Source organism: Ovis canadensis, chromosome 26 (genome assembly GCF_042477335.2).
Source record: "Ovis canadensis isolate MfBH-ARS-UI-01 breed Bighorn chromosome 26, ARS-UI_OviCan_v2, whole genome shotgun sequence".
Classification (NCBI taxonomy): Eukaryota; Metazoa; Chordata; class Mammalia; order Artiodactyla; family Bovidae; genus Ovis; species Ovis canadensis.
This window is the reverse complement of record NC_091270.1, coordinates 34,758,339-34,775,911: the sequence shown is the minus strand read 5'-3', so window position 1 is coordinate 34,775,911 and position 17,573 is coordinate 34,758,339. Positions and strand designations below refer to the sequence as shown.

Sequence of the window (17,573 nt, the reverse complement as noted above, 5' to 3'; positions counted from 1 at the left end):
TTTCTGTTGATTTTCTGAGCACACTTTAGGTTATAAATACTATTTGGTATTCTGTACATCACAGTGAAATGGGCTAAAATGATTTTCTTTTTTTTTAAATCATAAGCACACAACAGCTTTGAAGTGTGAAGCAGGAAGGGAGCTGTTTCTGAGCTACGAAAACTAGATTTTAAACAGGTAATTTGACATCATTGCATATGTTATTGGCTTTTGTGTTCCATTTGAAGAAGACTTGATGCTGAATACTGTTATAAAATACCAGTGCCTGTAGTAAACCAACGGCCTAGGTTTGCTGCCCTGTTTGGCCTGCTTTTTGGTGTGCCACTTTGGTCTGTCTTCATACTTTCGTTTGAAAAGAGCCATGTCATTCGTAATTACTAAATGCTGCGATAGTTTATGTAACATTTTTAAAAATGTCTTTGTCTTCACAGTTTCTTCATCTGCTCATTTGAGTTTGAATGTTTCCTGTAGCAACTATTTGGATAGCCTCTTGTTCCCAATTCATTTACTCTTAAGTCATCTGGTACAACTTTTCTATTAATTGGCTGTTCTTATTTTTTATTCACAAACTCCTCTACGTTTTGAGCTTATGTATACTGTCGATTGAAGTTTGTTAGTTTCAGTTGTCTAAACTTACTTTAAACTTTAGTTTCTATACACAGGGCATTCTCAAATGCTGGTTACATAAAGATACTCTCTGACCAGCAGAAGAAGTCAAGTTCAGTTCACTGAGGGAAAGTTAAGAAATTGTTAAGGACAATTTAGAAATTAAATGACTAGAGCATGAGGATTAGAAGAAATTTTTGTTAGAACCGTTTTAGCAATAATTACTCTTTTAAAGATTTCAGAAAATTTAGTTCTCCTGTTAAAATTTTGAAGACAGCCTAAGTCTCAAAATATGATGAATATATCCTTGCTTTCTAGGAAGGCAGACAAATCTTCAACACACTTATGCAATAGGTTATCATAAGAATATAGATTGGCCATTGATTTATATCTTAATTGTACTTCTTGGTATCTTTTTCTATTGGTTGAAAGAAAAATAGAACTCAAAGGAAATGTCAGATATGAGTCTGTGTTTTAGAGTCTTTAACACTGGAGTATTTGGTAAAATAAAAAGTTGTAAAATCAGTCACAAATAATTTTCCTTTTAACACTTTAGCGAAGATGGATAAAATAGAATAAAAATACAAAGCAGTTGAGTTAAACTTGCTTTAAAAGACCTTGGTTTTCTTAATAGGAGATTTGGCCATTTGTTGGAAAAGAGGTAAATGTATGAGATTTGGGAAAAATAGAGTGTTCAGAGTAATCACACTAGGGAATTTATTAAGAAGCCAGAAAAGGGTAACATAGCAGTACATTCATCATACAAATTTAACTGAGTGCATACAATGTGTGACTTCATGGCTACAAAGACCTAGAGATAGGGCAGTGAGCAAAACAGGTAAAGTGCCTTGCCTCAAGGAGTAAACCTACATTTTGAAAGTGTCAATGTGTAGTATACCTTAATAGTGGACACAGTCAATGCCATTTTATAATTTGACAGTTTTGAGAGTACAAACAGAAAGAACGAGAAATGAGGTTTATAAAAAATTGAGTTGATAAAATGGGCAAATTGATGAGGAGGCCAAGGATGCTAGCAAGGCATTTTTGGAAGTGGCATTCATGGGTTAAGTAAGAAAGTGAGAAGTGAATGGATTCTTGGAAAGGAAAATGATCAAGGGGCAGGAGGTATTCAGCAGGGCCAAGGGGTAAATTCAGCAGGAATGAGCAGGTGAGACAAAACAGAATGCAAGGACTTAGGTTCAGAAAGAGGTATTTCAGAAGTTTAGGATGTTGAACAAATTATCTGTCCAGAGTAGAAATAGTATTGGAATAGAGCAGATGAGATGGATGTTGTAACTGAGGTCAGAGTCTTAGAAAAATCATTACAAATGCTCGGGTCATGAAAGCAGAGAGTAACGTGGAGAGTGAAAACCACAAGCCAGTTAAAAGTGTAAGACTGTCTTGGGGTGAACAGTAGGAAATGGTACCCAAGATAGGGGGAGTGGTGTTTTTGATGGTTAATTTGTTCAAAAGAGGAAGGCTAAGCATTGTTAAATAAGAATAGTCTGTAAATGATATTCTTTCCCCATGAATCTGAGAGACTAGGAAGAGTAACATCTAGAAAGGATTTCTAAGGAAATAGTGCTTTCAGAGTGGTTTGGGATTTTAATGAAGCCAAAGAAGTAGGAGGAATGTTTGGGAATAGATCAAGGTTGTATAATAGGGAGTGAGTTTGTAGTGGTCCAGTGGAAAGGAATCACAGGAAGAGCTGTTATGAGTGGAGAGTATGGGATGGAATGGCACTGAAGATTGGGATTGGTTATAGCAGGATGTATAGATTTGCCTAGGGAGGTATCAATGACAAGGAAGTGACAGATTTCAAATATAAGCTGCAGAGAGAGAGTTTAACAAGCCGAATTTAGTTGACCTCAGGGTTCTCATTTGCTTTTGTAGTCAGCGAGGATATATTAAATTTTCTTGGTGTGGAAATGTTCTACGCAGAGTAACTGTACCATAAGATAGACCAGTACAGTACATGGTGAGGTCTAATCAAATTTTTGTTGATTCAGATTGAGTGTTGTATGGCAGTCTATTCATCTTCTTCCCCTCAGTACCTAAAGAGCTTTTGTTTTTTTTAAAGAGGGTAATTATAAAGAGACACCTTAAGTTCTAAAAAATTACTGAAATTTTTAATAAGTGTGTCAAACTCAAAGAACTATGCAAAGGATCTGTATGGTTTTTAGGTACAGAGAAGAAGATGAGAAATTCCTCAAATGAAACTAAACAACACATAATGCCAAAAACTTAGACGTTTTCTTCTCAGTTTCCATTAAACGTGCTTAGTGTGGTTGTGCACTATGTTAAGGCTTTCAAAAGAGTATACTGGATATTTCCTTATATAATTAGTAAAAGAAATAGCTCAGCTAATTCAACCTTTAGAAAACTTGTACAGATGATATAAGATACCAGCTCTGGTTATTTTGTGACTCTAAGCAAATGTAAAAAAATATATATATATGTACTTTCTACAGTATTTTATTTGGATGTGCTTAGTTGCGTCCGACTCTTTTCTACCCCATGGATTTAGCCTGCCAGGCTCCTCTATCCATGGGATTCTCTAGGCAAGGATATTGGAGTGGTTTGTCATGCCCTCCTCCAGGGTTACATCCCAACCCAGGGATCAAATATTCATCTCTTGCATTGGCAGGTGAATTCTTTACCCCTGAGCCACCAGGGAAATCCTTTATTTTGGTTTACAACTGTCAGTTGAGATGTAAGATATTTCCAAAGACACTTATGAGTCATTTAATACCATTTGAGAAATAATATTTGAATTTTAAAGATTTTAGGAAAAATAATTTTTTCTTGATAATTTGTATTTTTATTTCAAAGGTAACTTTAATCAGTCATGGGTATTTTCATGGTAATTAATACTGTGATATTCCACTTAGATATCTGTAATACTTATAGTAAGACTTCTACATCAGGATTTTCTTCAGAAAGATAGTCACGGAAAGTAGCTTGTAAATTGCCGTGATATTTTTGCATTTCCTATCCTTGTAAGATGAGGAAACCAAATAAGACTGTCAAAAATAGCAAAATGAAACTTATAAATAATAGTTTCGACTTAACTTTAGTAGGTCATAGGATGGATGAAAGTGCTTGTTTGAAGTAAAAGAATTTTATCTCCATTCTGCTTCACACACGATCATCCAACACTTGTGCTAATTATTTTCCAGTGGCTTCAGCTTTCCCATCTCATTGTTTTTCTATTAAACCTGTCTGGCAAAATCCCAACCTTGGACGGATTCAGTGGAATCCACTACTTTACATGAAGGCTGATGAGCACTTCTGGGGAAAAAAATGGAAACTGCAGATTAGTGTTACATTAGTGCTAACAGTGAATGTTCTCTGCTCTTGTCTGAGACCTTAGTGCTGCTCATTCACTCTCGTCACCCTTCCCCAGCCTCTCAGACACTGTCATCTTACCCTCGCATATTTAACGAGCAATCCGTTTTACTTCACAGCAATTAACAGACTCTTTCAACTTCCTACCACCAAATCTGCTAACTAGCCTGTATCCAGTTCTATCCTTTCTTTCTTTCATTTCAGTGAAAGGGGTGTTCTTTTGCCTGTCTAATGCTAATCGTGTTTCTTAAGCCCTAGATCCCAGTTGGTCCCAATTTTTCAGAGACCACACACAGTTTGCATCTTTGTCTCCCTCTATGAGCACTGTCCTGACAAATTTTAAATGTACTCAAGATACCTCCCTCTTTACCCCCTGGTTAGATATATATTTATCAGTTTTATTAGTATTTTTTTAATTTTATTTTTAATTGGAAGATAATTACAATATTGTGTTGGTTCTGCCATACATCAGTATGAATCAGCCAATGGTATACATATGTCCCCTCCCACCTCTCTAGGTTGTCACAGAGAACCAACTTTGGGTTCCCTGCGTCATGCAGAATGCATTTGAGTCAGTTCTACTGAGGTGGACAAACCTAGAGTCTATTACACAGAGTGAAGTAAGTCAGAAAGAGAAAGACATATATATTAATGCGTATATATGGAATCTAGAAAGATAATACTGATGATCCTATTTGCAGGGAAGTAAAGGAAACACCGACTTTTGGAATACAGTGGGGGAAGGGAGGAGTGTGGGATGACTTGAGAGAGTAGCGTTGAAACATGTGCATTACCATATGTAAGATGCCTCCATTTTAAGGAATCTTTCTACTTGATCTTCTCTGCCTGTTTTCCTTCACAGAATGGTTTTTTGAAAAAATCACCTAATGATTTCCCTTAGTTTTTTTCTCTTCCCCATCAATAAATGCATTTCAGTTATGGAATTGATTTTTACCAAGGTTGTCAGTAACCTCCTTGTTGCTAAATCCAGGTGTACACTTCTCACTAGTTTGTTTACATGGTAAAGTAATACTTGGCATTCTTATCATACCCTCCTTCTTTACACACTTCTCCCTCTTTCTAGCACATTCTTCTGGTTTTGGTTTCCCTCCTGTCTTTCTGTATACCTTCTGAGTGTTCTTTTCCTTTCTTTTTTAAATATCTATGTCCTTCAAGGGTTAGTCTTCTCTTACTCTTTATCTTCTCCATGAGCCTTCTGTTCCACTTTACATTCTTTTATGAATTGACGATTTGCATATCTCTGTAGCCTAGATTTCACTTCTGAGAGATGGCTGTTTGCCTGCTGGACAAATATAATTGGGTATGGAGAAGGCAATGGCACCCCACTCCAGTACTCTTGCCTGGAAAATCCCATGGATGGAGGAGCCTGGAAGGCTGCAGTCCATGGGGTCGCTGAGGGTCGGACATGACTGAGTGACTTCAGTTTCACTTTCACTGTCATGCATTGGAGAAGGAAATGGCAACCCACTCCAGTGTTCTTGCCTAGAGAATCCCAGGGACGGGGGAGCCTGGTGGGCTGCTGTATATGGGGTCGCACAGAGTCGGACACGACTGAAGCGACTTAGCAGTAGCAGTAGCAGTATGCAATAGATATCTCAAACGTCTCTAAAACTGAGCTCATCTTTTTCTCTCATTAACAGAAATGTGTTTCTTTTCAAATTACTTTGAATGTATCATCATATACCCTGTTTTCAAGCTAGAAACCCAGGGGTCACCCGTTAACTCCTTTCTCCCTGCCTCATCTCCCACTTCATTATAATTGCTAAGCCATATTGATTTGGCCATCAAAATGTTCCTTGCATTTCCTCTTCTCTTATACACCTGGTGTTTTGAAAAGTATTAAAAGTCTTTCTATACAAATAATAGTTTATAATAATCATAACATATTCAACAACTATATAAATTATATTAATGTGTTTACAGAATAAAATTTAGAGGATAGATATCAGTAGTTTTAAAGGCTACTTTGAAGAGGTTAAAGAGGTTGACATAAGAAAGAAATGACTTGCCTTTGTTTTCTACCTGTTATAGGGTGAGATAGCTACTCCCATAAAGAAAGCAGCTGAATACAGTGAGAATTGATCCACAGGCAGTAACTTCATTATCTTCATGCTGATAATTTTATTTCTGTAGGAGTATGCCTTCTCAACCATTCGGTATCATTATTACTGAGATATAAATACTCAATATCATCTCACATCAATCACAACTAGACAAAGTTGTCTATAAACTTCGTAGACGTTATTTAGTAAATGGTCTTTAAAAATGATTTTTAAGAAATAGTTGATATATTTTCCCCAGACTAATTTTAATATGTTTTAAATTGTTTTAGAAACTTGTGTTCAAAGTCATTAGCTTATCACTAGATCCTTAGGAAAAGCTCATTTTAGGAAGAATTCATCCTAATAAAAAAATGAGTATAAAACATCTCTGAATATATTTTTAATTTATCTTAAAGTTACTTTATTATTACTCTCCTGATAGAAAATGTAACATACTGTATTTTACCAAAAAATTGGTTAGAGTTTTTACTTAAATATTTTAGTAATTTCTCTTCTAATCTCCACTTTAAGATAAATTGTTTTTTGTAATGTTAGGTATTGTTTTTACCTCTGTTGCTTATGTATTTTTTTGAGCTCCTATTCTTTAATATTACAAATTATATCAGTGCATCTTAGAAAAAGGTAGATGTAAAATGTTTCATTTTAATGAGTCAGTTCACTGGACATACTTCTTTATGAGTATCAGTTATTTTGCAAAGTTCTTAAATATATTTCTAGTATAAGAAATGTTGTAAAATATTGCTGAAAATATATAAGGTGAAGAGCAAAAATCACATTCCTACCCCATAATCAACAACTGCTTTCACACAAGCATTTTTTAATATAGTAAAGATATTAATTATATACTTCATATTTCTTTCAGATTTTTTCCCAGCTTGTCATTTACTATTTATTCTCAGTATATGTAGGATTCACTTGTGCGTGAATAAAATTGGTTGAACATATTCCTTTTTATTTCCACATTCCAAATTAGTAAAAATCTCTATTTTTAAAGTTTGTTCTTTTTTCTTTTATTTTATTTGACTCTTTAATCTTATTCATCTATTTTTAATCTACTGGATAGTATCTTGGTTTATGGTGTAAGGCTGACTTTTTCATCTGAGGGGAATTAAGCTCTAATGCTCTAAGGCATCTGTTGTTTACTATGAATTAATTCTTCTGTGTGTCTGGAATGGTACTGGGTATGTACCATCCTTGGGAGAATTGAGAAAATAGTCACTGAAATCATTTTTCTGTGTTTTGTGTTTAAGATGATGAATCCTAGTTTAGGAAGTCTGTTAAAGCTTTAAATAAACTTTTTTCAACGTTGTTAGCAAATTGTCCCATCAATTGAATAATCTTTTACCACTCAATTATTGCAAAGGTTAAATGGTAAAAATGTTTAGCATTAGCACTTGGCATATAGTGAACAAAATTGATGTTAGCTATAGTTAATTTTTGTCACTAAATTTTTTGATTTGGGTATATTTGAGGATTTGCTTTATGAGTGGTGCTTATTGAACCATGTAGATACTTAATGTGGTTTAATATCTTGGGATTAATTTTCTACTCTCTTGACTACTGCAGCAACTCTTGCTTTTATTTTTCAGGTAATTTTTTTTTTAACTTGTTTGTTCTTCCAGATGGTTTTTAGAATTGTTATGTCAAATTCCAAGAATCCCAGTGGGTATTTAATTAAGTCTATAAATTCAGAAAAAATGGTTAGTTTTCTCATTAAGGAGATAGTATGTTTTTCCACTTATTCACATTTTCTCTTGCATTGTTTTATAGAGTTTAATAGTGCTTCTTGTATGTGTTTAACTGAATCACTTTGCTGTACAGCAGAAATAAGCACAACATTGTAAATCAACTATACTTCAATTTAAAAAACAGTGTGTCTTTACATAGGGCAAAATTATGTTATTTCTGGATAATTTTACTTTTTGTCGCTATTATAAGTGATGTCATTTCCATCCAGTAACTTTTTCCTACCTCTTTACCTTTTTGGTGTCAAATAAATTAAGTAACCTTAAAGGATGCAAGCTTGCAGAAAGAGTGGATATTCCAAGGTTTTTTCCTTCCCCTCCCCATCACTTCAGCTACTTAATGCATGCTAAACATACTATGCCTGTGGCAGCTAAATCATTTTGTGTGTGGTTGACGGTGCCTCTTTTATTTCATAAAATCAACTTTTCTGATACTTGTTTCTATTGCTAAGCTTCATGGAATGATTTAAATATTATAGTTTGTTTTTATATGTTAAAAAGTTAGTCTTCACTTGTTTTACAGAAGATTAATTGTAAAAGCCAGTATGGCCACAGGAGGAGGTCCTTTTGAAGAAGGTGTGAATGAGCAGGATTTACCAAACTGGAGCAATGAGAGTGTTGATGACCGACTTAACAATATGGTAAGGTATCTTCTTATTGATGGTGTGTTGTTGGCTACTGATGTTAAAATGCAACTTTCCCCTGACTTAGCCAAGTCATCCTCACTGAAACTGTGTAGACACAGTTTTTCTTGCTGGCCGATATATTAAATGACCCTGGGCTATTTGGTATATTAGTTGAAGACATTTTTGTTTGCAGGTAACATATCAACTTGAGTTAGCTTAAACTGAAAAGGAAGGAGATTTATTATAAGAGTATAAAGATGTTTTATGGAAAATAGGTTAAAGGAATATAGCTAGGTTTTAGGAAGGGACTAGAAAAAGCAATCAAAAGTTGTCAAGAATTACTTTTTCACTTCACTAACTCTTTGCTTCTGAATGCCTCTACTAAATCCAACTTTATTTTCATAGACCAGTTTTCTCTATCGTCTTGTCCACATGATATCCTGTGGCTGCCCCTTCATTCTACAGTTTTCAGTTATGGCTGCTGTTATAGACTGACTAGTTATCTGTTAGTTTCAATTTGAAATTTTAAAGTATGATTATCCTAACTTGTATTAGACATGCATCTCTTTTCCAGTCACCTGTGGCCAAGATTGGGTGGGGTAAGTAGAATAGAAGGTTGGCAGGAACATTCACATGTGAATTGTGCTGGAGGGACAGTGTATAGAGAAGGAAATTTTATTACAAGAGAGAAAAATATCCCAAAAGGTGTTAGTAAAGTAAAACTAAAACATTCTTCTAATATAGATAAGGTGGGAATTTATAGAACTTTTGAATGTGTTATGTAAGTATAGCTAAGTAAATAAACTTATTTTCTGGTAAAACATTCTGTTCAGTTCAGTCGCTCAGTCTTGTCAGACTTTTTGCGACCCGATGGGCTGCAGCACGCCGGGCCTCCCTGTCCATCACCAACTCCCGGAGTTTACTCAAACTCATGTCCATTGAGTCAGTGATGCCATCCAACCATCTCATCCTCTGTCGTCCCCTTCTCCTCCTACCCTCAATCTTTCCCAGCATCAGGGTCTTTTCAAATGAGTCAGTTCTTCGCATCAGGTGGCCAAAGTATTGGAGTTTCAGCTTTAGCATCGTTCCTTCGAAAGAATACCCAGGGCTGATCTCCTTTAGAATGGACTGGTTGGATCTCCTTGCAGTCCAAGGGACTCTCAAGAGTCTTCTCCAACACCACAGTTCAAAAGCATCAATTCTTTGGTGCTTAGCTTTCTTTATAGTCCAACTCTCACATCCATACATGACCACTGGAAAAACCATAGCCTTGACTAGACAGACCTTTGTTGGCAAAGTAATGTCTCCGCTTTTGAATATGCTATCTAGGTTGGTCATAACTTTTCTTCCAAGGAGCAAGCATCTTTCAATTTCAGGGTTGGCAGTCACCATCTGCAATGGTTTTGGAGCCCCCCAAAATAAAGTTTGTCACCATTTGCACTGTTTCCCCAACTATTTGTCATGAAGGATGGGACCAGATGCCATGATCTTAGTTTTCTGAATGTTGAGCTTTAAACCAACTTTTTCACTCTCCTCTTTCACTTTCATCAAGAGGCTCTTTAGTTTTTCTTCTCTTTCTGCCATATTCTTTTTTATCATTTCATATCAGACCTTATCATGTAGTACATTGTTGTTCCCTATAGAAAATAATAATAGTTAACATCGGTTGCTTACTACATGCTAGGCAATGTGCTGGATGTTTTATATATGTTATTTTAAATTGTGTTTTAAAGGTGACGCTATTTTAGAGATTAGGAAGCAGATTTATGAAGGTGAAATAAATTGCCTAGAGTCACACAGTGGAGCATTTCTTCATATAACAGTAATTGCTTTAGAACGCAGGTTGATTCCTGATCTGTCTATCTATACATGTTGACTTTAAAGGAGACCAGTGAAGATAACTATAATTTTATTACACTAATCAGTTTATAAATAATAAGGAACCATTTTTAAAAATGCTTTGAAAATATTTAGACTGATGCTAGGGTTAGAGGTTGGGTATTTATTAATAATTTGTGATAGGGAAATAGTTATTTTCTGAATAATTACAATAATTTCAGCACAGTTTAAAATTTAGGCTACGTGTAATAGAGGGAAAATGGGCTAATGCAGGTAAGTAATTGCCTCTAAGACTGTGTATTTATGTGAAAAATGTTTTGTCATTTCTAACTTTAAGACCCCAAATTTTACAGCATACCAAAATATTTTCCTGATTTGATAGAGGCCATATTAACACTTGCCTTTACTTTTTTAAAGGATTGGGGCAGCCAGCAGAAGAAGGCAAATAGGTCATCAGAAAAAAATAAGAGAAAATTTGGTGTAGAAAGTGATAAAAGGGTAACTAATGATATTTCTCCGGAGTCATCGCCGGGAGTTGGAAGACGAAGAACAAAGACTTCACTGACGTTTCCACATAGTAGATACATGACTCAGATGTCTGTTCCCGAGCAGGCAGAACTAGAAAAACTCAAACAGCGCATAAACTTCAGTGATTTAGATCAGGTTTGTAAGTTACTTTACAAATCAAGTTATGACTATGGAAAGTATTTTCCATAGATAAATCATTTGTCTTAATGAAATTGAACTGTTTATTTCTTTTTCTTAGTTTCTGTGCATATGGAAAGAATGTTAATCAGTGCTGTGTTCTTTGGAAGGCAACAAAGTCCTTATTTCTAAACTTGCTGAGGACAGGTTTTACAGAACTTTATTATTACAGTGTTTGGCTGACTTAAATGATATCATTTTGAAACTAAAATTTGCATGCTACTAACTGGGTAAGATAGCTATTAAGCAAAAGAGAAGATCCAGTTTAAAATATTTATCATTGGCTAAGTGTGGAATGTGCTGTTATCTCAAGTTTAGAGTAAAACTGTTATTTGTATTTATAATCACCGAAGTCAAGTTTAGAACTAAAAGCAAGTAGAAATGAAAATGAACTTTTCACATTTTATTGTCTGATCTGTATTTGATAAAGTTTCTCTAAATATGCATAAAGATAGATTCTAGTCTGGTATGATGACAGTGATGATCATATATCATTTAGTCACCTTTGTATCAATTATTGAACAGTTACTATATGCCGGGCACTAAGTTGAATAATTTATCAGACAGTGCTTCACGTTGACACATCTTTACGTTAATGTTTGTGTTAATTAACATTGATTCATTAGGTCCAAAGCCTATGTTATATTCTGTGATCAAGTATGACTAGCAATCTGAGTTATAAATATGGTTCATAATAGTTTTGTGGGTCTGAAGCTGCTCTGAATCTTACGACAGATCTTTTATATATACCTCCTGAATCAATATCTGATGATGAAGCTGACTAAGAACATTGGATTTTTTTTTTAATTTTGAAAGATTAATGTTTGTGGGATTTGGTTTTTCTTTCATATATAGAGAAGCATTGGAAGTGATTCTCAAGGTAGAGCAACAGCTGCTAACAACAAACGTCAGCTTAGTGAGAACCGAAAGCCCTTCAACTTTTTGCCTATGCAGATTAATACTAACAAGAGCAAAGATGCCACTATAAGTCCTCAAAAGAGAGAAATGATTGGATCAGCACAGTGTAAAGAGCTGTTTGCTTCTGCTTTAAGTAATGACCTTTTGCAAAACTGTCAAGTCTCTGAAGAAGATGGAAGAGGAGAGCCTGCAATGGAGAGCAGCCAGGTGATATATTTTTTTTACTCTTTGCTTTCATAAACCTCAAAGTAGAAGCATGAAGATTTTAAAAAATACTTATACACATAGAAATTTCAGTTAGGTAGAATTAAAGTACTTCCCAGGTTTCCCATGTGGCACTAGTGGTGAAGAATCCACGTGCCAGTGCAGGAGTCATAAAAGACAAGGGTTTGATCCCTGGGTCGGATAGATGGCCTAGAAGAGGGCATGGCAACCCACTCCAGTGTTCTTGCCTGTAGAATACCCTGGACAAGAGGATCCTGGCGGGCTACAGTCCATAGGGTCGCAAAGACTTGGACACAACTGAAGTGACTTACCTTGCACTCAGAGTACTTCCTTAACTTTTTGCTCATTAATCCTGTCAGGTTTATTCAAAACTGTATAAATTTATTTTTACAAAAATGATTGTAGAAGTGGCATAGTCAGGTAAATTAAGACTTTCTGTTCACCTGTGAAATGCTGTATTGTTAATTTTTAGTAAAGAGAAGTAGGAGTAATGTGATGAATAGATTGTTGTAGAAGTTTCTTTAAATGGTTATATAATTCATTTGAAAAGATAATTCTGTTTTTAAAGTATTTTAACTTTTAAAATTTATAAAGAAATATATAAACACTAGAATTTATATAAATAATAGTTTAATATGCTGTTTTATAAAGTTAAGTGTTCAAGTAATGTAAATTAAAACTAATTTTGAAATTAATGGAAATTGGAGTTTTTAGTATTGCCTATTAAGTTTTGATTCAATTGTAAATTTGGTTCAGATCTTTTGCATGTATGAATTCATGCGATAAACCTAGAAGTATCTTTGGTTATTTGAAATTAAAATCTATAAAGTTGTTGCTGTTCAATAAATTATGCTCATTTTCACATCCTATTTATTTTCATGTCCTCCCCCCACGCCCCTAATATTTCCCCTGCAGATTGTAAGCAGGCTTGTTCAGATTCGTGAGTATATTACTAAAGCTAGTTCCATGAGGGAAGACCTTGTGGAGAAAAATGAAAGATCTGCTAATGTTGAGCGCCTCACTCATCTAATAGATCACCTTAAAGAACAAGAAAAGTCATATATGAAATTTCTCCAGAAAATTCTTGTAAGTTTTGAACCTTTTACATAACATACTGAGTGATTTTTGTAGTACATCAGTGTGTACCTATGGTGATGACATTCTGATTGCCACCCCAGAGGAGTTAATATATTTAAAAATCGTGCCATCCCTTGTAACATTTTATTGCCCTTTTTAATAGTTGTATGATTTATACCACTAAAATATTTCAGGCTAGAGAAAATGAGGAGGAGGATGTTCGGACTATAGATTCAGCTGTGGGATCTGGTTCTGTAGCTGAGAGCACATCGCTAAACATAGATGTGCGGTCTGAGGCTTCAGATGCCACGGTAAGCGGCTTTTTAGTAATTAAAGTGCTGGAAATGAAGATAAAAACTTTCCCCTTATTTTTCACAATAATACTTTTGTAGGCATTCCTTAATGAAAAATTTTATCTCAGGGAAGAAACCCTCAGATTGTTAATGCTGTATATATTCTTTTTGAACACGGAAATTTAAAAGTTTTATTTATTAATATGAAAAGTAGTTTTAATGGTTGATTAATAATTTCTGGTCTTCAGCTTGCAAAAACCTGGGTTTCCTCATTTGTATTATTAAGCACAGCTTTGCTCATTTTAAGAGGCATTGGGAGAGTTAAAATTCTTTGTAGATGTACTAGTTATGAGGACAGTGTCATTGCTTGGCATATTGTCTTTTGGAAAAGCCTCCCAAGTTTCTCTGCCATTGAGGACCCATTTGAAGGCTGTTAGGATTTTCATTTGTAAGGCTAGCCTAGAACTGAAGCCAAAGCAGATGGCTGATAAACTGAGCTGAAAATGGGACAGGTTAGCATTTACTTTGGGATTTATTTAGTGAGAAAAGTATATAAATTTTAACTCTGCAAAATGAGATGTATCAAAGTACTGTCTTTTGGGAAAATCAGAAATTTTCAGAATTTTGAGGCAAGATTTGTAAAACACACTTCGTTAAAGTTAGTATGAAACTAGTATACTTGTAAACATTTTAATTTTAGCAACTGCTCCTATAACCATGCATTAGTAAATTTGAAACCCTGTTGTCAGTAATGCCTTTCTTGTGGAAGGACAGACCATGTGTATTGTTGATTTCTGAGGTATGTTTCCAATTTCTAGTCAGCATTAATCTGAGGGTTTGTTTCCTTTCAGCATCGCCCTGCATAGTTTCTTATCTGCCTCCTTTCTCATCCTGCCCTTCCTGATTCGAAGAGGAAACTTGAATTTTTTTTCCTCCATTATTTTCACCAGGAGGTGCTCAGAGGGCTTGATCCAAACGGTTGTTGAAAAATGCAGTCTACTGTGGGGAAATTGTTTTTCTGTTTACAGTGGTGTGGGGAATAATTTCTTTCTCACATTTCATTCCAGCAGAAATGGAAGGGTGGGGGCATGTGTGTAAAGGAATTGTGTTTGAGAGGGGTGGGAAATGGTATAATTGATTATAATAATTTATCTGTATATCTAGTGTATATAGTGTTCACCACGATGAGATTTTCTTTCATAGCATAAAATCAGGACATTTTGGAAATCAGTAACATATAATAAATGTTAAAATATGCTTCAGTGATTGTTGTATAGCTTGGAGATTGCCTAAGATATGATACTTATTTAGAATAAGCCAATAGTCTAGTCTATGGGAATTTAAAAGTCTAAAATTTTATTGCCACTTGGGGAGAGGGTGGATTAATTTTCTAAATCATGGATTGGTAAATTTTTATATTTATTTACAAGGCTGGCTTGTATGTTAAATAGGAGTTTGTATTAAGAAATTAATATGCTACACTATTTAATAAAGGAGGCATCTTTTAGTCTGAGAATTCGGCCGTGCATTGAGGACAAGCTAGGGAATTCAGCTTCACAAGAACAGGTTTCAGACACTGACGTTACTACAAGTCCAAAGGGGAAAGGTGGCAGACCTCCTCAGCATGGCAGGGAGCTGAGGCCTAATAGGAAATGTAGCCGGAAACGTGGATTTCCCTCAAAGGTATACTTTACAATATTAACTTGGGAACCCTCTAAATGAGCACCTCTTTTGTTCATATTTCCTCTTCCTTATTTGCTTTTCTGTTATTGCTGTAACTTTTAAATTTGTATGTTATTAACATGGTTAGTTGTACAGTAATTTGCATTAGTAAAAATCCTTTAGTGTTTTTCTTCTTTTCTGCTTTCTTATTCTTTTCTTCATGGACTATGTGTGGCAGCTGTTTTTAATTTGCATTAACAAAAGACTTGAAATTTAATCCATTTTCCTTTTTTTTTTTTGCTATTGAGAGCTCAAAATATAACACATTCTTAAACCCTGATCATTAGTTGCCTTTTGTTTCTGATATTTGTGTCGGTGGATTAAAATGGTCCTTTTAAACCTTGTCTTAATTCCTTAGTCACTTATTAAAGAGAAAAAATGGAGCAAGCTGTTAGCTTTCCTTTTTTTAAGAATGAAATATTTTTATAGTGTTTTTGGTTTATATTTTTCCTTCCCATGGAAATCCCTTCCCTTCCTTTTATTTTAGAAAAATATTTTATTAGTCAGTTGACTTGTTTCCTAATGTTTTTGCTCCTTTTTTTTCTCCAGTGTTTGCTCTAAATGTTCTTTCTTTAGAAATTTTCCATGACTTGCATCAAGACATTCAGGAAGGGTTTAAAGACAACTATTTGTGTAGCTCCACTTAAAACAGTTTGATTAAAAAATAGCATTTGTGAAAGTGCTCCTATCCATTTGACAAGAGTACAGTACTATTTTAATAATTGATTATAAATAAGACCAATTTTATATGTTTTATTACTAGCTTATTGCCTAGGATTAGTCTTTATCTTTAGAGAAAGCAATGGCAACCCACTCCAGTACTCTTGCCTGGAAAATCCCATAGACGGAGGAGCCTGGTAGGCTGCAGTCCCTGGGGTCGCTGAGAGTTGGACACGACTCAGTGACTTCACTTTGACTTTTCACTTTCATGCATTGGAGAAGGAAATGGCAACCCATTCCAGTTTTCTTGCCTGGAGAATCCCAGGAACAGAGGAGCCTGGTTGGCTGCCTTCTATGGGGTCGCACAGAGTCGAACACGACTAAAGTGACTTAGCAGCAAAAGTGACCAAAAAAAATTAAAATGGCTGAACTTAACCTCTAGTTATTTTGGTGTCCCACCCCAGCTCCCACAAGGTTTTTAAGATATGGTTTCAAACCAGCTGAGCTTCCCTGGTAGCTCGTAAAGAATGTGCCTGCCAGTGCAGGCAACAGAGGTTTGATCCCTGTATCGGGAAGATCCTCTGGAGAAGGAAATGGTAACCCACTCCAGTATTCTTGCCTGGAGAATCCCATAGACAGAGGAGCCTGGCAGGCTACAGTCCAAGGAGTCGCAAAACAGTTGGACGCGACGTAGCCACTAAACAGCAACAACATAGTGATCTTACTATAAAATGTTAAGTAAAAGGTGTCCCAATTCAACAGAAGAGTAAAGTAGCTGATTATTTTTAAAACTACTAGCCCTGGAGAAGAAAAGGTGAGTGGGGGAAAATAGATATCCTTTAGAACTTAATGTTCCTTTCTTCTGAAGTCTTTGAATAGCAACAAGCAGAACTTGAGTTGACAATTACGGTAGCATAGTATCTGCTAGCTTTTTTCCGTAAGGCATTATGTTTGCTTTTAAAAGCTATTGTTCTGTTTTTAGGTTTCTTTGAATAATGACCTTATAAATGAATATGATTTTCTCTTGAACTTCTGTTTTGGAGTTTAATTTGCTTCTTTTGAATCTTTTGATTCTTAGGGCCTTCCTAGGATAGTTCTGTCAGTACTCTGTTCATAAAGTGATTTCAGTTTCTTAAAAAAAACCCCTAATTCCCACTGACTGTCTTTATCCTTTCTCTGCTATACAGAACCTCTTGTCCTCCCCACCTACCTTCATTCCCTCCTTAACATGTTTGAAAATGTAGTATTCTGTTACAAGATTAGGGAAAAAAGTTGGCATCTTAACCAAGGTTCCAAGCTTAAAGCAACCTTGTGAGTTGCGGCTTAATAGGAAATAATTGATATTCTTGAGTTGCCTATAAGGGCAGAGTCTATTTCTTGAAATAATTTATAGACATGATATCATTGCATAATTTCTTAAAAAAGCCTTCCCAGAATGCTTTCATTGTTTTCCCACACATCCTCCCCCCATACTTAAATCTTACTTCTTAGAGAATTCATAAGCTTTTCAAAATGCTATCTACCCATTTTTTGCCATTAATATTATTTTTTATCATTTCTGATTATTTCATGTGGGCTAGATTTGTCTCCCAAGCCAGATTATGCTTCTTCAGAGATAGTTCTAAGTAAATAAGACATAATCTAAGGATGTAATTTGCGTAAGAAACCATGATATTAAATTGTTTAGTAAATTCTTTAATCTAATTTTGAGAGATGAGGAAATTA

At 35.1% G+C, this 17,573-nt stretch overlaps 1 protein-coding gene across 16 annotated transcripts in view; it reads left to right on the top strand.

Moving 5' to 3' along the window:
• Positions 1-17,573, top strand: part of PCM1 (pericentriolar material 1) — an 89,760-nt gene that overhangs the window by 2,016 nt on the left and 70,171 nt on the right. For 7 of the 16 annotated variants that reach the window (XM_069573304.1, XM_069573305.1, XM_069573301.1 and 4 more), the window contains exons 2-8: positions 107-177; positions 8,307-8,424; positions 10,666-10,911; positions 11,809-12,078; positions 13,012-13,182; positions 13,368-13,484; positions 14,961-15,149. In XM_069573304.1, coding sequence (XP_069429405.1) covers positions 8,329-8,424; positions 10,666-10,911; positions 11,809-12,078; positions 13,012-13,182; positions 13,368-13,484; positions 14,961-15,149 — 1,089 coding nt within the window. In that variant the 5' untranslated portion in view covers positions 107-177; positions 8,307-8,328. The remainder of the gene's footprint in view (positions 1-106; positions 178-8,306; positions 8,425-10,665; positions 10,912-11,808; positions 12,079-13,011; positions 13,183-13,367; positions 13,485-14,960; positions 15,150-17,573) is intronic. The other 9 variants (XM_069573309.1, XM_069573307.1, XM_069573312.1 and 6 more) reach the window with 5 other exon arrangements.